This window comes from Quercus robur, chromosome 9 (genome assembly GCF_932294415.1).
Source record: "Quercus robur chromosome 9, dhQueRobu3.1, whole genome shotgun sequence".
Classification (NCBI taxonomy): domain Eukaryota; kingdom Viridiplantae; phylum Streptophyta; class Magnoliopsida; order Fagales; family Fagaceae; genus Quercus; species Quercus robur.
Genome location: NC_065542.1, coordinates 21629205 through 21650818, shown reverse-complemented (window position 1 = coordinate 21650818; position 21614 = coordinate 21629205). Strand labels below are relative to the sequence as shown.

Sequence of the window (21614 nt, the reverse complement as noted above, 5' to 3'; positions counted from 1 at the left end):
CGGGTTTTTTTCTTAACCCCAAACCCGCGAAGGCCCGGGTATGGAAAAACCCGACCCGAACCTAACCTATTGTCATTCCTATATAGCATATCATGAATATATCATATGATAAATTTTATACAATTAGAATTTGTCATAATCAATTGTGAACTTGAACTACTACAACTCTTTCCAGGATAAAGCATAATCAAATTGTAACTTATGCATGCTATTTGAAAAGCAAAAACAATTACTGGTACATGGTGAATCATATGACAAACTTTGTTGGTAGCAGAAGAAAAAGGCTAATATGCATTTTCTGGTTTAAGTCTTAGACCAATTCATTACTTCAATTCTATGTAAATATTTTACTTTTAATCTGGTCTTAGGCTATCAATTCAAAAGCTAATTATCAACAAAGCTCCTAATTTTATCTTTGCTTTTAACCCCAGATTCCTCTATGAGTTGGACCAACACCTTGACCAAATTTTAAAGTTTGCATCTTTGGCTAAAATTAAGCTCCCATTTGATCAGGGGAGCATAAGAAAATTCTAATACAAACTATGAGTGCCTCCAAGTGTAGAAAATGATCACTGAGATACTGTCTCTCAGTAAGACCTGGTGATTTCCAGCTCTCCCCATCTGGCTGCCATCAACCAGCTCTTAACGTTGTTGTCATCCAAAATGAATCTTCATTTGCTTCAATGGGCATTAAAGTAAAAAATTCATCAGTCCCAATAAAACCACCTCAATTTGCTACCATGAAAAGTGTGAATTACCTTCTAAATGTGCTTTCAAACTTAAATCCCATTTACACCAATTTTTCTTATTCAAAAATACTTGCCATGCTTGGGTTTAAGTAACACCCACCATGCTTGGTTTGTCAATTGCCAATAGCATTTTTGGTTTTTGGTTTGTCAAATAGGTGGTGTTTCAATGTGTTAGTGATTCCTTTGACATCTAAAATCAAGAGACTCAATCCATGAAGTTGACTTAATCTAATGTAAGAGTATAACTATTGAATTATCAAAAAATAAAAATGCAAGAGTGAGACATTTTGTCAAACACATGGTGTACATGTTCTATATGGGAATGAAAGGACAGTTTAACAACATGAATCCACCCAAAAAATACAGAAAAATGCAAAAGTGAGTGAGACATTTTGTCAAACACATGGTGTACATATTCTAAATGGAAATGAAAGGACAGTTTAATAACATGAATCCACCCTAAAAAAACACAAAACTGTTGGTAGAAGTTTCAACTTTCAATTCTATGTAAATATTTTCATGAGAATAATCTAATCTCACATCAATGTTATAAAAAATCAAGCCACATACACATCGTTCTAATCATGTTGATATTGATGGTCTCCTCCATGTGCTTTGATCAAACCAAAGTATTTGAATGATGATAAAATTGAAGGAAACCGTAGGTGGGTCTGGGTTGTTGTTATCGCTTCCACTATTCTTTCAATCGCATAGCCAACTCGGTTGGTCAACATTAGTGAGTCTCTGCAACCCTTTTCCAAGTCTCTGTTGGAAGCCCACAGATGAATTGAAGGCGATGGAAATTCACGGTTTGAACAAATCTGACCATTAAATATCATTGACTTTCTAAGATAGGGACTGGGCTTGAGCGAGAGGTACGATGAAACGTTTGAGTAAATACTAAAGTTCGGTTTTAACAATAAAACCTAAAAAAATTATTGGTCAAAGGTTTGGGTAGAGTCTGTGTTTGAGCCCTGAGAAAATAGAAAAGAACAGATGTGAATTAACAGAAAGATTAGGGTTGAAAGGCTGAGAAAAGAGGGAGAGGGTAGCTGCTTTGAAAGAGGGAGACATGATCTCTTGAAAAGAGTCGGGAGAGAGAATTTCAAGTTTGGAGGAAGATGTTAGCGTGAGAGATGATAAGAGAGTTTTTTTTTTTTTTAAGAAGTATTGGGTTTTGTAATTTGTATTTGATGGGAAAAAAAGAGATTTATTATTATTTTTTTTTAATAATGCTGATGGGTAAAATTGTGGAGAGGTCAACCAAAAATTAAAGGCTTCAATTTTATATATAATTATTGGTCAAGGGTTCGGGTAGAGTCTGGGTTTGAGCCCTAAGAAAGTAGAAGAGAAACAGACGTGAATTGACAAAGAGATTGGGGTTGAAAGGTTGAGAAAAGAGGGAAATGGTAGTGCTTTGAAAGAGGGAGACAGGATCTCTTGAAAAGAGTCAGGAAAGAGAATTTTAGGTTTGGGGGAAGGAGATGTTAGCATGAAAGATGAGAAAAGAGTTTTTTGTTTTGTTTTTTTTTTTGTTTTAAGAAGTATTGGGTTTTGTAATTTGTATTTGATGGGGAAAAAAAAGAGATTTATTATTATTATTATTTTTTAATAATGCTGATGTATAAAATTGTAGAGAGGTCAACCAAAAGTCAGATGCTTCGGTTTTATATATAACTAGTCGCCAACCCGTGCTATGCACGGGAACCTACCTATTTATGTGGTAAACTAAATTGATTTTATAAAATTTTAAATTGATTAAGAAACTATATTATTGCATGAATTGCTCTTGTATAACTTCAATTTGTGTTACAATTTGATAAAGAAGTCATTGTTTGAACGTGCAATGACTTACGGAAAAATATTAAAGAATAGTTCATGACTATAAACTTATAACTATTGAAAAGAATCAAAAGATTAAGAGCTTAAAAATTATAAAAATATATGTGCGTGTGACTACACAACAGAGAAATATAAGAGAAAAATTTGTTACACTCAAAATAATAATTCATGGTTATAATTATTGAAATTTTCCAGATAGTTTTGGATATTACAAAAATATAACTCAAAAAGTCAGATGTTAAAACTTCCAAAAGACCAAAAAATATTAAGGAATCATAAGATTTACATCCTATAAATTATTGAAACAAAACTATATATATATATATATATATATATATGATTTTATAATAGAGAAATATAAAAGAAAAATTGATTACCTTCAAAAGAATAATACATGGTATAGTTGTTGAAATCTGCTAAACATGTTCAAATATTGCAAAAACTAACACAAAAATATATGACTATTCAAAAGAGAAAAATAAGAAGAAGAAAAAAGTACATGAACCTATAAAGTAATTAGTTTTAAATTTTAATGGGTCTAAACTTTAAACAATGAAAAAAAATCACATGTTAGGTTGTGTTCCTAGCAACCTTGAAAGTAAAAGTAAAGGGAAAAAAAAAACCATGAAATACCATTAGCCAATAAGTTTTAATGGGTTTAAACTACAAACAATGAACAAAAATAATCATAAACAATCATAGGTGCAGGGTTTGGTTACCAAGATCAGATGGTTGTAAAACACAACATTTCAACATTGATTTAGGGTTATGCAGAAGGCAACATAAATGACAGAAAATTGTTTTTACGTTGTCTGCTATGCCAACCATCTAAATATATTAATTCCATAAAAAATTAAATAAAATAATTCCTAGAATTATATGAGATAATTAAGAAGAACATCAAGCCCTTGCGTGGATGTTATTTGTGGACGGCTGTCCATCACTGCAATTCATAGACTTTGTTGTTAATAAGACAATCGAGTTCAAAACTAAAAGCAATTAGGTGGCCTTTGTACTACAGGATTTGTTCTCGTTGAAGAATCAACTTGCTTCCTGTTATGGCTTCAATTTGATATGTGTGTTTTCTTTGTGAAAATTTGAGTGAGTATGAAGGATTTCGACCTTGGTAGAAGTTTATATTTGTGAAAATTTTTGTTATAGAATTTTAGTTGAAATAGAATTTTCAAGCTTTTGAAACATATATCTAATAGAATTTTATTTAAACTAAAATATTGTAATACTTGATAAGATATAAAACCAAAAATAAAAAGAATCTAAAATAAAAAGAAAAAGAAAAAGAAAATAGTGATGACGTGGAAAATTGTGAGAGCTCCAAAGGCTATTTTCAAGCTTTTGAAACATATATCTAATAGAATTTTATTTAAACTAAACTATTGTAATACTTGATAAGATATAAAACCAAAAATAAAAAGAATCCAAAATAAAAAGAAAATAGTGATGACGTGGAAAATTGAACCAAAAATAAAAAGAATCTAAAATAAAAAGAAAAAGAAAATAGTGATGACGTGGAAAATTGTGGGAGCTCCATAGGTTTCGGTTTTATATATATATATATATATATAGATTAGCCACAAACCTACACATTGCGCATGATAATTATTTTTATGATAGTTTTATTAAATTTTTTTTATACAATTTAAACTAATTTAATAAAGAATACTGTATTTTGTAATTATATTTTTATTCATTATAAGAATAATCATAAATGTAATATAGAAACAATCATAAATCATAAATTTAATAATTTTTGTCGTACTAAAATGAAAAAAAATACAATTTTTCTCAAAAATTCAAAAGGCAATTTAACGAAAATATTTATTTTTTAATAAAAGTTATTTATAACATTTTGTGAATCATTAAAAAGAAAATAAAATTTAGAAATTATTCTTTTAGTTTTAAACAAACTTTCTCAAACTTATTTTTTTTGCCTACAATCCAAAACACTGAAAAAAGTAACTAAAAAAATTAATAAAACTTAACTATGATTAATTGAACCAATTAGGAAAAAAAATTGTTATTTATAATCTACTAAGGTTATTTTCTTTGCGGAAATTGTAATTTCGCACACCCAAAAAATATTATCAAATAATCAATTATTAGCAAAATCTAAGAATTAAATTTTTATATATGCATTGTTATAAAATAATAATAATAATAATTAAAGTAAAATTGCGAAAGATAAAATTTGTCTCTCATCCAATAACTTTTGTTTAGTCAACCTTTACTTTTCTCTAAATAAATTGCATTATAGAGTACTTTGTCTACCACAAAGGATTAAAAAATAAACAAAAATGATTAAAGTCTCATCGTTTAACATCTAAATTGAGCACTATAAAAATCATGCTATCAAATTACAGTAGCTACCAAATTAAATTATCCAAATCATGCTATGTATTAGAATAATATTATATTTTTATATTTAATCCTTTATAATGCAATAGGATAACATTTAACAATCAAAGAGAGAGAGAGAACTGAATCGCATTAACCTAAAGTAGATTAAAGAATATAAAAAATTATCAACCTAAAGCGAAGATGCAAGAAAAATAAAAAATAAAAATCCACTCAAAAATTTTGTGTGTGTGTGTGTGTGAGAGAGAGAGAGAACCTTTTTTTTGTAAGGAAAAACTATGCATGGAATGAATGAGATAGTGACAAATTTATAGTAAGAAAGTGTGAATAAGAAGAGACAAAAATAGAGGAAGATGAAGGGAAAGATGAAGAATGATATTAATGTAGAGAGTAGTGGGGAGATGAGAAGGTGAGAGAATGAGAGAAGGAGAAAGGTTAGAGAAGTAGTGGGGAGATGAAAAGGTAAGGGAGGAAGAAAGGTTAGAGAAGTGTAAATATGAAATAAAAAAAAATTATAAATAATTATAAGAAAATGGAAAAAAAAAAAAAAAGATGATGACGTGGACGTTGACGTGGCTCAACGTGAGCGCAACAGCATTAAATGCTACGCTTCAGCTTTTAGTAATATATTGATTTGTATGAGTGAGTTTTTTGTCCAAGGGGACGGAAAAAGGGACTTGCGGGGCTTATTTTATCGCAAAAGAAAAATGCAAGAAACAGTGATCCTCCTATTTGAGGAGAGCGGTCAAGGTTTAAACACCAGCCTGTGAAACGGCTAATACATTCATTTATGATTTACCTCATAAATTTCTTTTCAAGCTTTCTTGAAATTATTTAACACTTTTAAAAAAATTAACACCTTGCTCCAAAAAAAAAAAAAAAAAAAATTTAACACCATATTTGAGATTTTTTTTTAGAATTTAACATATATATATTTACATAAGAAGAATGAAATATATCATAGAATCTATATTTTATCTCATCTATACTTATATTTATATAATATCTAAAAGTTTAAAAGTAGCATTTATTATTACTATGCTTCTGTTGAGTCGTATCAGCCTAGTATTTTGGTCTATTTTAGTATTTTTGCCAAATTCAATCTAATTCAGTCCAGTTTGGTCCATTCGGTCTGATTTAATCTACTTCGATCAATTTTGGTGCACTTACTTAAAAATAGGAAAAGACATGTTTGAGTTGAAAGTACTTATTCTAAATCCAAATTTATTAAAAAAAATATAGATCTCAAACTCATTCCAAATTCTATTAAATTGTAGCAATTTAATTTAAAATTTGTTCTACATATATTTAATTTTCAAACCCATCTATTTATATATTTTATTTTGCTTAAAAAGAGACAACTTAACATTACTTATTGTTAAGTTCTAAAACACTATTAGATCATATTCAAACCTTAAAGTCACTATATTTAATCCTAAGGCCGGACATATATTGGGTAATATTAATCTATAAATATTATGTGATTATGTATACCAATATTAACGGATCAATTGAAAAGATGAGCAATTTCCAAAATGCCCTTAACCTACCAACTTCCAAACTGCCAATTGAAAATATGAGCAATTTTGACTTGGTGGGTACTATAATTATTCAAGTAAAATAACTTTTACTAAATACTTTTTTTTTTTTTTTGAGAAACTACTAAATACTAATTGAGTTAAATGGAATCTACGATAATTTGAATTTAAAATGTATAAATAAGACAACTATTTTTTTCCTCTCTTTTTATTTATTTATTATAATTCAATATTTGGGGGAGAAGGAATAGAGAAATTTGAACTTTGAATGTCTTCGTTAGAAACACAAAATGCTAACTAATTGAATTATAAGGATTTTAGCACCAATTCATTTAATATGACTGATTTAATTAGAACCCAGAATACAAATTACAAAGTAAGGACAAAACTTAGGTACAGTACCTTAGGTGTTGTTCCTTAGGTTCCCCTCTTTAGATTCAACAATGTGGTTACTTAACTAAAAAATATACTTCCTTCCCATGAGAAAAATTCCACATGGCAGAATCTTAAAAGCGGAACCTAAGAAACAACACCTAAGTACTGTACCTAAGTCTTGCTCACAAAGTAATACTAAATGAGAGGTTTACCCTAGAGGAAGCCCTTCTAGAAATTCTCAAAGGTCAAGGCCAAACCCAAGCCTAAGAGTATATTTTATCTCGTTCTTATTAAAGGAATGAGTCTTGTTCTCAAACTCTCACTTTTGTAAGAAATTTTGAGGAGAGATGGGGGGAATGAAACTAAAATTCCTTTATATCTCCATTTGTCCCACTAAAACTTTCAAACTAGAGAATAATTGGAATATTCTTTAAATTCTCTCTTCTTCATTGAATCTACATTCATTATAGCTGATGATGTCTGAAATCGTCAATATGTTGTTCGTCCAACGGAGCCCCCGTCTTCTATGTGTGCCTACAAAATAAAAGAGAGATTTTGGTGGAGAAAACACTAGTGGGGTGTTTCCTTAAAACCCTCCGATGATAAAGTCAAAATGACGACAAATAATAGAGTAATCATAGCTTTTTTAGAGTTTTCTAAGTGTTTTTTGTGCGTATCTTACCTTTCTTTGTCCCATTCCTTTTATAGGAGTTGAGCCTTTATGACTTGCTTTCATTATGTCATTGATTGGGCTTTATTGCCTCTTCAACGTATCAAGTGACTGAATTGGCCATCTTTCATAATCATTAGTTACAAAACCAGCTGGAGGTTTTGTCAGTCACTAGCATACATAAGTCTGCATTAATGTCCATTTATTATTGTTTGGACGATTTATTTTCTGATTCATCAATAGTATACATTTTTCTCATGTAAATGTGAATTCTAGGCCCACCTTCGTATGAGAAGAAAGTGTAATATACACTGCATAGTTGTGATTTGTCAGTTCATGTATGGCTAATGCCGAGCAATGCACTTGGCAAATGGTTGAGTTTTTATTGAAGCTTCGAGGCAAGTGAGCAAAAAGAAGAAAGATCAAGATGCTGGGAGTTTGCTTATAATGCAATTTCACGAATCTCATCAACAATAAGCCAACTTTTTTCATGTCTGGATTTTGATGATACTGATACGATGATATTTTTGATAATACACAGTTACACACGCACACACGTGTTTCACACACGCTGTGTATGAATCCACACGCGCACACGCACGAACCTACGTACGCACACACACGTTGAACATATATCCATGTTTGGAAGGAAAAAAGAAAATATAAGAAAACAGTGTTTTTTTTTTTTTTTGGAAAATCAGACAACAGAGATTTAAACCCATAATATCTGTATTATTCTTGTTCTATCATCTATGTCATTAATTACTAATGAAAATAAACTCATCTAAATACATACTTAGTAAATTAATTTTAGACCAAATGTTCCTTTAAGTTTGGTTGGAAGAATCTTCTCGGGAAAAAAAAAAAATTTTGATTGGAAGAAACATCTAACCTATCACATGACAGTTTATTTTTTACGATCATTCATATATATTAAATTATATTTTTTTTAAATACTTTATTTGATTTAAAGTACATTTAAATGCTTTTTGACATGATACCTAGTTCTTGAAAACTAGATTCATATTTTTAAAAGTACAATTTAATTTGAGGCATATAAACAAACCGATAATATATATAAAAAATAAATAAAAATAAAAATAAAAACTAAATTACAATTTAAGTCCTTAAAATTCGAGGTAATTTTGAATTTTTGATATTATACCTTAATATTCAAATTTCTTGATCTGTGACAAGTCTAAAGCTCTCTCTCTCTCTCTCTCTCAAGGGACTTTTGGATTGGTGACAGGGATGAAGTCTGTCTTGAGAATCTTCGGGTTTTGGGCCACCAAGAATGGCTGTGAGAGTTGGGGTTTCGGCCAAGGAGCTCAGAGAGTTGGGCCGCCAAGTGTGAAGAGTTGGTTGATGTTTCAAATTTAAATAGGACTTGGCTGGATTCTTGTGAGATTCTTGTTTTTGTTCGGTTAGACGAGATTTAGGATTAATCTGAACCTTTTTTTTTTTTTTTTCCTATGAAATAATTAATTTTCTTAAAAAAAAAAAAAAAAAAGTGAGAGAAAGGTCAGTGATCAAGCTATCGAAGAAAAAAAAAAAAAAACCAAAATTGTTTTAAAAAAAATAAAAAATATTATCGATGTTAAGGCTATAAATTATACAATTTAGTATATGAGAAATTCTACCAACTCAACAATTTTTACAATAATAGTTGAGGTGATATGACTTTATTAGTTCTTATTTAAACTCATTACTAACATTTTTTATTAATTATTAACAGATTGTCACCAAGTGTGAAATTTGTTATCAAATTATCGTGTACTTAAATTTATTAGGACAAAATTTGGTTACAAACTTGACTATAACTTAAAATGACAACTTCCTTTTAAAAATTATCATTGCTACATATTTTGAAAATATAATCATTAGATTATATATTCTTTACACTCTTAATACTTAACACATATGTTAACTTTTGTGCCAATCGAAAATTATTTATTATATGATTCATAAATTTATTTTTTATGCATAATGTTATATTTTAAAAATTTTCAATTTAAACAATTGATTAGTGACATAGCTATTAATATTTGATATTTTGAAAATTTTGCAACTACAAATAATATTAGAAAAGTATAATTTAATAATAAATTTGTCAAAATTTATACAAGTTATAATCAAACTTTGTCCAACTGATTATCAGTGTCTATAAAACTTAGGAGTAAAAATAGTACACAATTAGGCAAGTACTATTTATTAGTTATAATAAACTGTCTAGTTAGAAACAGTTTATTTAGTTAAAATTGAAAATTTTTTGCTAAAAATACTGTAAATAAAAGTAAAGATTAACTAAATAGTATAGTGTGATTCATAAATAGTATTAAAAAAATGTAATAAAACTCATAAATAGTAACAAAAATAAATTGAAAGTAAAAATAATCCAAGGTGCGCTATAGTTGTGTCGGTGGAGGTGCGCTATAGTCGCTGCACGTCAAAAGAGTTTCTAAAGATCTTCACGTGCTAACTTAATTTATTGATGAAAACTCGGTGTCCCAGTTATTTATTTATTTAGTTTGAGGTTCACTTATTTTATTAAAATTGAAATTTTTTTTTGTTGAAAAATTTTTTTGATAAGTTTTTTGTTAAAATTATTATTGATAAAAATAAAAATCAGATGAAATATATAATAAAACTTATGAATAGTATAAAAAAGTACAATATATCCATAAATAGCAACAAAAAATTAAACTAAATAATAATAAATTGGCAAAATTAGTCCTGTCGAACGACACAAATCTAACATCTACAGTCCACAGGCATCAAATAACGTAGCGAGTATTTTTCCTCATTGAAGAAAGCGAGTAGCCCACGAAAAAGAACCAAATAAAGAGTAAGGACAGTACAGCCAGTCAGTCTCAGCCTTTGTTTGTCCAGCATGAAAATGATGGAAAATGTTGCTCTGTTTGGGAAAAAGAAAAATCTCAGTGAGAGGAGAGAGAAGAGTGAATGGAAAATTTTGAGTCACAAAAAAAAGGAAAAAAAATTTGACAGAGAAAGAAAAAAATAATTGAATGGTGACAGTTGAGAGACAGGGTACTATTACTATATGTGTTGTCTTGATAAGTAGGACGGGCAATAAGTTAAATGATCTTTCACTTTGACTTGCACACACAATTTCACGGTACATTTGGATATCTAACTCTCTTTTTTTTTTTTTTTTTTTCTTTCTTTTATTGAAAATTTGGATATTTAACTTGTGATCGGTGTATATTATTTTTTGATAAATCAACAGTGAAAAAGACTTTATTAAAGCACAAACAGAAATAGAATAAGAAATGCTCTATATCAACTTGTGATCGATGTATCAAATAATGGGATTACTGTTGATTCATATTAGTGTGTATTTTGGAAAATGATTATAATCTGGTTCTTCACTTATTTTATATATTATTTGGTTTCATGTTATTTTTTTTATCTCAGTTTTATTTTAGAATAATTTAGTTTTTAATTTTTAAAAAATAATTTGTTTTAGTATTTTATTTTACAATATACAAATAAGTAGAAATAAATAAATTTCAAATTGATACTTAATAAAAAGTAAAACTATTGTGCACTACATGATGTAAAATTAGATTTGGATTCTTTTATATATATGTAATTTGAACTTACAATGGAGTACGAGAATAATATATGAAATATTGTGGACTACATGATGTAAAATATTTCATAAGTATTGGCGAAACAAGTTGTAAATGATATATGAATATAACTATATGACTAATAAATCCACGAGAATGAATAAAAATGAGTCTAAAAGAAAAATACTAGAAAAATATTATGTGAATAATCTTATGGATAAATGGCCACTCACCTGATGTACGAACAGGTAATACCAGAGTGTTGTTCTTTTTCTTTGGTCCAGCTGACCATATTTACAGTACACCCACCTGAAAAAATTGACTAGTGTTATAATTTATGGGACAACTTGCCTATGTAGTGAGTTAGAGCATTCCCATCAGCTCTCTCATAAAAAATGTTATTTTGATACTTAAAAATCCTACTTTATTATTTTAACACATTATTTTACAACATAGCATTTATAGATGTTTTATTCTTCACTTCTATATATTAAAATAATATTTACAACATATTAAAATAATACATTAAACTCCTCCCCAGTTCCCATCATCATCATCATCAACAACGGCACAACCAACGCTGCCACAACAACAGCCACCAACAGCCACTGCCGCAACAACACCGACAGCCACCACCGGCAAAAACCCACATCCACCAACACCACCTTATTAAAAAAAAAAAAAAATCCACAACAATCCAAAAAATTACCACCACAATCAACCCACAACCACTACAATTACTCACCAATATCAGATCAGCCCAAATTGCAGCAAAAAAAAAAAAACTCACAACCAGAGAGAGGCAGAGTGAAAGGGGAACAGAGGGGAGAGGGAAGAGAGATCTACCACCACCGCCCACCATAACCAAAATCCAAAATCAACCCACAATCGTCGCCACCCACCAATATCAGCCCATCACAACCCATGAAAATCAACACACAACCACTCGGTGCCGAATCCACCATCAAATCACAACAAAACCCAAAAAAAAAAAAAAAAAAAAAAAAAAAAAAAAAAAAGCAGCCACTGCCATAGAGATCGGCCTAGCTTGAAGCTTCGACCATGGGTTGCTGTGGATGTGGTGGGTTGGCTTGTGGCGGTTGGGATGGGTCGGTGTGGCTGTGTTGGTGGTCCGGTTTATGGGTCATGGCTAGGTGGCAGCTTGGTGAGGTTTGCTACTTGGTGAGATCGACGACGGCTTGATGAGGATTGCGGTGTGCTCTAGAGAAAGGAAGAAAGGAGAAGTTGAGAGTGAGAATGAGTGAGGAAGAGAGACTCAGGCGGATGGGAGAGAGAAAAGTAAGAATTAAAAAAGATTAAAGTGATGAGAGAGGAGAGAGAAAAGATAATAAAAAAATAATAAAATTTATAGAATTGTTGTCCGTATGCTTCTATTTTTGAGACGATACTGTTCACTCGTGCCAAATTTTTTGGCATTTAAAACACCTCATGAGAGTGGTTTTTTGGTGTTTGGTGTGTCAAATGCTAAATATTTGGCATTAGACACACCTGATGAGAGTGCTCTTATGGTGGGTAGATGAGTGATGGTGGGTCCATGTAGAGATACCTCTTTACTAACAACAATTCGTCACATGGGTGAGTTGTAGCATAAATTACTCCAAAAAATTTGTCATGACTATATTTGAATATTCGAGAATATTTGGGATAAGATTTGGCTGTCTCCTCTTCTTCCTTTTATCCTTTTTTTTTTCTTTTAAATTTGGAATTAGTTATTGTAATAAACATTGAAGATGTTTTTAATTGAGATTTAAATTTCAAAGGATTATGTAAGAAATTAGTGGTGCTAAAAAAAAAATGTAATAAATTAGTGGTTTGGTCATTGGTGTCCATATCGAGAAGGAAGTTGAACTAAAAATTTTGAAGATTGGGGGAGACAAAAGTAATAATAATAACTAGTCTCATCACACGCGCTTCTCGTGTGCTATGAGATTTTTTTTATGTATAAAAAAAAATCTGTGTTTTTATTTTATATATATAATTTTTATTTTGAGAATTTAATTTATAAGTAGATAAAGTAATTTGAAAATCAACAGAAGGGTGACTTTATTCTTTAGACAATATTTTAGTGAGAGTTAGAATTGTATTTTTACCAGATTTTCCTTTAGTTTTGTCTTTACTTAAATGTAAAGGTGTATAGGTATTTTTTTTTTTTATAAAAAATGAAGATCCCAAATAAGGAAAGCCCTTTAAATAGTACAGTAGTATAAATAATAATAATAGTAATAGTAATAGTAGGTTTTAAAAAAATAGTACTAGTAGGTAAAAGTTAACAAGTGCTTTGAGGGTATTCGTCAATAAATCAATTTAGAAAAAAAAATTATGCATGACTCATAACAATAATGCAATACACATAAATAATTAGGTTATGTTAACGAGTTCTATTAAAGCAATTGTTAATAATTTTTATTATAAAAGTTTTTAACACTGCTTTCTTTATAGGAAATACAAAAAACTAACAGAAAATTTAAATATTTTATTATTTTTTCATAAAATATTTTAAAAAATAGTTCATAAATTATATCCTTAAGTCATTCCTTAACATTTTTTATAATAATAATGCAATGAAATCAAAACTTTTTTTCGGGGGATCACCTGTATATTTGTGCTAAATTAAGCCAAAGCATGTGTACAATCTGAACTGTTAAAATGTTTGAACTTTAAAAGCCGTAGCCCCAACTCCCAGCATATTTTAGTATTGCCATTGTCAAGAAGATAATATTTTTCTTGATACATCATGTCAAGAAGAGTTGGACCCAATGTAAATGACGACAAAACTGATAAGTAATCCCACATGCAGTATTGTGAGTACGACCGAGGACAGATACAATGTAAACGTACTTATCAACACTTGGAGGCCAAACTGATATCAACCACTCAGACTGATGCATATCTATTAAGTGATTATTCAAGAATCTATTTAAATGATTTGAAGGATTTTCTAAGAAATTATTATTTTGGGTGTTAATAATTTTTTGTTTATTTATAAAATTTCAACTTATGTCGTCTGATTTTTATGATAATAAGTGACCATTTAAGAATCTATTTAAATAATTTGAAGGATTTTCTAAGAAATTAGTCTTGTGGGTGTTAATAATTTTTTTATTTTTTTATAGAGTTTCAACTTATGGCGTTTGCTTCTAATGATAATAAGTGACCATTCAAGGATCTATTTAAATGATTTGAAGCATTTTCTAAGAAATTAGTATTGTGGGTGTTAATAACTTTTTTATAAAAATTATTTTATAAAGTTTCAACCATTAGAGACTTTACCCATTGAGTTATTTGGAACCCATGTGAGTGTTAATAACTTAATATGAAGAAGAAGAGCGCGAACTCAATTCAATTGAATTGCGATAGAATCATAAGAATTGATAAAAGTTTGAAAACCTAAAACTTATGAACTTTTAAAAAAATAGTAAATTACTCTTTTAACCTATTTGTGTTTTTAAATTTAAAATTATTTAACTAAAATATAGGGTTATTTTTTAGATTTTAAGTATTTTTGTAATAATATTTTAGTATGTAAAATGATAAAACTTAAATAGAAAATCATCTTATTAATAGTATAGATAAGATACCAATTGATCGTATTCTAAATTAATAGAATGATAGTATGTATGGTAGCCTAGTAGGTAGGTGCGGGGTATTCATAATAATAATAATTATTATTATTTTAGCACCCAGTGGTGATCACATTTCTACATTTTAGTTCCCCCCCTTCCCAAAAAAAAACTTTATGCATTTTTTTTAACTCATGTTTTATTTTAGAAGAGGGTATTCATAACAATAATAATTATTATTATTATTTTAGCACCCAGTGGTGATCACATTTCTACATTTTAGTTCCCCCCCCCCCCCCTCCTTCCCAAAAAAAAAACTTTATGCATTTTGTTTTTTTTTTTTTTTTGGGTTAATTTAACTCATGTTTTATTTTTAGAAGAGGGACTCAGAAAAGTTTAGAGAATATAACTCAGTTTAAACATACTAATTTAGCATATATTAAATGTGAGAAACCAATATCACTTTTGTTGTCAAGTAAATACAATTGATGCGCCAATAATAAAGACTGTCTTAAGGTTTGTTTGAGATCTGTTTATTTTATTAAAACTAAAAAATTTTTGCTGAAAATACTGTAGATAAAGGTAAATATTAGTTGAAATGGTACAGTAGGATCCATGAATAGTACTAAAAAGTACAGTGAAACCCATAAATAATAACAAAAATAAGCTGAATAATAAAATAAGTTGGCAAAAAATAAGCTAGCCAAACAGACACTTAAGGTCCATTTGGATACAATTTATTTTGCTAAAAACTGAAAACTGAAAATACTGTAGCAAAATAATTTTTAAATGTGTGAATAGTACCGTGAGATTCATTTTTAATATTTTTTCCTGAATGAAGTGGTTGTGGGTCCCAGGAATAGTGCGTGAACAGTGACTTTGTGTACGTGAATAGTAACTTTGTCTCCTAGAAACACATGCATAAAAAAAAAAAAAAAAAAAAAAAGGAAAATGCCAAACGCAGGCGCGCTGGCTTTTTCAACCAGATCCAAACAGTCACTTAGACTAGACTCTGTTATTCTAGAACATAGATTTAAAAAAAAAAAAAAAAAAATTACCAGGTTATAGAACATAGTTTTGAAATAAGTTATTTAAGCATCATAGTTTTGAAATAAGTTATTTAAGCATGCAATGTCAAACTCTATATTATTATACATAAGTCTCATAATGTTTCAATTCAATGACCTTATTAGCTGGTCACATACTCACACCAATATAAAAATTTTGAGCCTGTTGTACATCACCTTTTTTTTTTTTTTTTTTTTTTTTTCTTTTTTTGAAATACAACACCTTCAAAATAATATATATGCTAAATTATTTATAAAACTATTAAACTTATTATAGAATATTGATATTTCTATTTAAATATGACTCAATATCAAGAGTTTTGTATTTTAACATCGTTCAAATCTCTCTATCCTATTAGTCTAACTATTAGGAAGAAAAAAAAAAAATAATCATGCGTGGATATAAAATTATATGGAAGAAAATTAAGAAATCATGGATTATTGTTATACATTTAAATAATTCCTAAAACATTTTAACCATAGTTTTCTAGAGATTTTTTTTTTTAATAAGAGTTGTCTAGAGAGTTTATCATGCAAGATCTTCCTTTTATAGAAAATGCAATGATTAGTAGAAGTAAGATATTCCTATCTTCTTTCTCAAAAAAAAAAGAAAAAAAAAAGAAAAAAAAAAGAAAAAGAAGAAGAAGAAGATACTCGTATCTTTTTCCCTAATCTGGTAATAGCCATTAGCCAATTGTTTTTATATCATTGACAAAATGGTATTGGTTGGATGACACAGCAAGGTATGGACGCGTGTCCTAAAACAGAACGCGGTTGACACGTGCCGATTCTAGAGATACCGGTATTATTAACCATGGGCTTTAGCTTATTGTTTTTCCAATTACCTGTTGGTCACGTTGACACGTGTGAGAACATGATCCAAATGCAGCTGTAAAATCGTGTCTCCTGCAGTGAACTTATTATTGCTGAGCTTGCATTTTGTTCGGTGCCCCTTTTATTCTTTTATTCTTTTTTTTTTCTTTTTCTTTTTTATAAAAACTTCAAATCTTGTGTAATTTTTTTTTTCGTATTTCATTTTATGTTCTACCTATCATAATTTGTTAATTTTTTAAATATTAATTTTATAAAATAATTAAAATTTAAAATGAGAAAAAAATAGACACATTATATAAGTGGATGAAACATAAAATAAAACACACAAAATGATATATTGGATTTACTCTACCTATGAACATATTTAAATTTATAAGTAATTCTTAGGTCCTCCTGGAACACAGAAAATTATACTCATTCTTCTCACATTTATGGTGGAGTCCACTCATCAAATTTATGATAGGATCCACTATGAATGTGAAAGTAAAGAGCATCATTTTTTCATATTTCAAGGGTACCTAATAATTTTCCTAAATTAACACCCAATTTCATAAACAATTTATAATTTATGATTGAATTTTAACACTAATATACAACGCGTCGACACCATCACAAATACTTGCTAAAAGCAAAAAAAAAAAAAAAAAAGTGAACCAATTACAAAGTAACATTTAAGCATATTGTAATGTGTCTAATGGGTTTGTCTCTAGCATCATTGTACAAAAAAAAAATGGTACATCAAATTAAGTCTGCCTACAGGCATATTTAAATTCACACCCAATTTCATAAGTAATTTACACAATACTTTCACAAAATAATACTTAAGCATGACGTGAATTTGTGTCTAATTGAGTTTGTCTCTAGCATTATTGGGATTTGTATTCAAATCTTCAAAGCTTTTTTTTTTTTTAATTATTTTTTTAAGAATCAAAGGCTTTTAAGTTTTAAACGTTAATTGAAAAAACCGTGTCTCCTTTTATTCCTTTTATAATTAATTGTTAATTGTAGTATATATATAACTCGAGCTCTTTGCGTCACAGCTCAATTTACGCTCTTACTAATGCCTCTTCAGTCTCTCTGCCATTGAAGAAAAAAAAGAAAAAAAAAAGAAAAAAAAAAAGGGAAATTTCTTGGACCAAAATTTCCGGCAAGGTCGAAGAAAGTCCAAGAAAGACAAATAACTGAATAGAAACAGACACAGGATATTTTTCTTTTCTGAAGATCTGCATTTCCAATCTTTGGGGGTATACTCTCTTTCTCTCTCTCTATATCTCAAATTGTGGCTATTAATTGTGTTCAAGTTTTGTTTTCTTTTCGTTTTTCCCACATTTTCTCTACAACCAAAGGTGGGTTTTAATTGTTTGTCTGAATTTCTCTATCATTTGCTTTGCTGAATGATTCTCAGTTTTTGTATGTACTTTTCGTTTTTTTAACAATGGGAATCACTGAGTTATTTAGTGCATGCATACCAATTCTTGCAATTTGTTCTGTTTGGTTACCCAGAATCTGTTGGAAATTACATGTCTGGGTCATTGGTTTCTGGTTAATGAAAACTCAAAAAATCAAGCTTTCCATGCAATTAAATCGAATTTAACAAATGGGTTTTGTTCAATTTCCAATCTTTTGCCAAATCAATCAACAAAAAAGCATTAAGATCCACATTTTCCTTCATTTCTTTTCCTTCAATTTCTCAGAAACCAAACAAAGGACTATGTTTCTTTGTGTTTATTTTTGTTGCTCAATTTTTTTATGGTATTTCTTACCTCACTGTTTTACTGAACATTTGAACTTCTTTTTCTTATTCTGAACAGTGTGAGTTGACATTTATCATTATCTGCTAAGATGAGTCTGAGTAATGGGAAGGTTCACCAAGTGACAGTGACTAATAATGGAGGAGATGTGAAGAAACCCTTCAAGATCTTTGTGGGCTATGATACAAAGGAAGATCTTGCCTATGAGGTCTGTCGGCATTCCATCTTGAAGCGGTCCTCGATCCCTGTTGAGATCATTCCAATCAAACAGTCAGATCTGAGAAAGAGTGGTTTATATTGGCGTGAAAGAGGCCAATTGGAGAGCACCGAGTTCTCGTTTTCTCGGTTCCTGACACCTTGCTTGGCCAATTATGAGGGTTGGGCATTGTTTGTGGATTGTGATTTTCTGTACTTGGCAGACTTTAAGGAATTGACGGACTTGATCGATGATAAATACGCAATTATGTGTGTTCAGCATGACTATGCCCCAAAAGAGACAACAAAAATGGATGGGGCAGTGCAGACAGTGTATCCAAGGAAGAATTGGTCTTCCATGGTGTTGTACAATTGCGGGCATCCAAAGAACAAGATCTTGACGCCTGAGGTTGTGAATAAGGGATCGGGTGCCTATCTTCATAGGTTTCAATGGCTTGAGGATGAGGAAATTGGATCAATCCCATTTGTTTGGAATTTCCTCGAGGGCCATAACAAGGTAGTGGAGAATGATTCCACAACTTTCCCTAAGGCGATACACTATACTCGCGGAGGGCCATGGTTTGAGGCTTGGAAGAATTGTGAGTTTGCAGACCTGTGGTTGAATGAAATGGAGGAGTACATGAAGGAAGGGAAGAAGAAAATTGAAGAGTAGATTGATTCAGGAGCTGGCATTATACCATTAAACATTCTAGAATTGTACTAAAGTATTTGCTTTTATGCTTTATTCTTTATGTTGAATTTATTATGTGGAATCAAGAGCTGATGTTGATTTCATGGAGAGTAGAACCATAGGCATTGCAGGCATATATGTAATGCTTTAGTGGTATTTCTTTGCACTAGTTATTACATAGGTGTTGCAGGCATTTATATATGCCTTAATATGTGTCTGATTGATTTTTCTGTTGAAGTACCACATTGTTTGTAAGTTGTAACTTTCAGCTTACTTTTAGCTTCTTATGCAATAGAATTGATTTATTCATCAGATCAATTTGCTTTTCTTTCTTTCTTTCTAGCATTATTGTTAATTTGGCTTTGAGATATAGATTGGATTAAATGGAGGAACATTGAAACTGAAGTACGAGATGCTCAAGGGATGGCTTAATGCTTTGTCCAATTCATACAGTTTCGCTGCTCTCTGTTTTTGATGAACTTTTGGCATGAAATCTATATATTCTTAGTTGTTGACTGTATAATTGTCCAGCTTGTGTCTAGTGGGTAAAAGTGATTTACAGTTGCCACTGGCCAACCGATCAGAGTGAACAATTTTAGTTCACTGTTATACTGAAATGAAATTATGAAAGTTGGAAATAAATTGTTTGATTAAGAATCACAAGGATCAATTGAATTTTCTCCATAAGCTCAAGGCCCAAAACAATAGAGCACCAGATAATTGATACACAAGCTGTAGCCAATCACTATTTGGCATCAAACCTAGTGAATTTGGCAAGTCTCTGAGCACTTCTCTATCAGATAGTCCAACGACCCAAGTTTAGTCAACATTTTTCATCAAAATTAGAACAGGAAGGAATGAGAGCTGTAAAAGAGGTTGTGCATGTGATATTCCTTCCTAAGGACAGTTTGTGGGATAATTCTATGGGTTGAACATTACCCTATCAAGTCATGGCAACCATTCTTTTGATGCAGGCCCTCAAGTTAAGTACATATTGAGTCCAATTAGTTGGGCTCAAGAAATGGCTACCAGGTCTTAAGTTACAAAGAGTAAAATTTGAGGGCTTGCCCGTGTATACCAAACTATCAAGCTATATATAATTTATATATAGAAATCTGGACCAAAAAGGCCTCGGCCATAACGTTTTAAATAAGCCGCTCTTCACTAGTGAATAAACAAGTGGGACAAGCAGGTTATCCTTTGCAAGGATATGTATTTGTAGAAATTCGAGATGGTAAGTAAAAACCCTATTCCTTCAAGCTCAACATTGAGCACAGAGAACCAGTTGAAATTGGTTTGGAGGTGCAATTGAAACCATGTAAAGTGTGAGATAATGTTTTTGGGCACTCTACTTTCAAGTGTCTACAGCTCATTCCTCCTCAGGTCAGTATAGTTAATTGTCCATTTTTATCAGGTTTCAGAATTGAGTAAGGTACTACTTGTATTCTTCACCTTAGAGACTAATTGCATAATGGTACTATCACTATCTACTCTAATCAGTTTATATATAAATATATATATACATTTTTTTTTCTTTTCTTTTCTTTTTTGAGATACTCTTATCAATTTATTGATACAGAATTTACCTGGAATTTGGTCATTACTTCAAATGCCATAAAGGTGGAACTCGGGAACTGGGGTCTAAGTGGTCACAGACTCATAGTGCAATCAAGGGCAAAGTTTCTTTCTATGTTAAAAATAGTTTTAGGATCAGTGTTTTATGAATGTTGCAATTGGTTTTGCCTTATTCATTTTTTGATAATCGGTTTTGCCTTATTCATGGCACTGAGAAACAAAGCATTTACCTAAGCAAGGGCATTTCAACCTCTCTCTCTCTCTCTCTCTCTCTCCTTGATGCCAAAAATTTAGGTTCATCTGAGTTCTACATGCTAATTTTGCCAAATAGTATAAATTTTGAAAAAACGCATGGGGCCAAACTTATTTAATAATGTAGCACCTTTTGGAATTTGAGTTTGTCAAACTTGAGTTCCAAAAAAGTGCTTCATAACTAAATAAGTTTGGATGTATGTGTTTGTCCTAATTTTTTTTTGGTTCTAAAATTATGCTATTTGGCAAAAAAAAATGCCTGCATTTTGTCTTTGTTAGTATATTGAGGGAATATTGATAGAAGGGGTCTATTTGGTATAAGCACAATAATACTGTATTTAATTGGTGAAAAAAATAGTTCAAGGGGTCTAAATGCAACAATATAAAATTTCAGAGGATGTTAATGCAATTCACCACAAAATAAACACTTAAAAGATTGAATTAAAAACAAGTCAAAATTAAAGGTTCTAATCTATAATTTATTGGTCTCAAACAAACAAAATAAGCTCATATTATAAGCTAATTTTA

At 30.1% G+C, this 21614-nt stretch overlaps 1 protein-coding gene and 1 long non-coding RNA gene across 3 annotated transcripts; one reads left to right on the top strand and one right to left on the bottom strand.

Annotated features, from left to right (window-relative positions):
* Positions 1–184: 184 nt before the first annotated feature.
* Positions 185–1892, bottom strand: LOC126699999 (uncharacterized). Its single transcript, XR_007646958.1, has 2 exons — positions 1320–1892; positions 185–678 (listed from the first exon to the last, which is right to left on the bottom strand). It is a non-coding gene; the product is annotated as an uncharacterized LOC126699999 (long non-coding RNA).
* A 15792-nt stretch (positions 1893–17684) lies between these two features.
* Positions 17685–19577, top strand: LOC126699498 (protein CDI). Of its 2 annotated transcripts, none has more exons than XM_050397352.1 (2): positions 17685–17866; positions 18434–19577. In XM_050397352.1, the coding sequence occupies exon 2, from the start codon at positions 18465–18467 to the stop codon at positions 19239–19241; it is 777 nt and encodes a 258-aa protein (XP_050253309.1). In that variant the 5' UTR covers positions 17685–17866; positions 18434–18464; the 3' UTR covers positions 19242–19577. The 2 variants fall into 2 exon arrangements, with proteins under 2 accessions (XP_050253309.1, XP_050253310.1); XM_050397353.1 differs by lacking the exon at positions 17685–17866 and adding an exon at positions 17881–17968.
* The last annotated feature ends 2037 nt before the right edge of the window (positions 19578–21614 follow it).

Excerpts from the sequence above, each read along its gene's own strand:
- LOC126699498 (XM_050397352.1), top strand. The coding sequence starts at position 18,465 with ATGAGTCTGAGTAATGGGAAGGTTCACCAAGTGACAGTGACTAATAAT.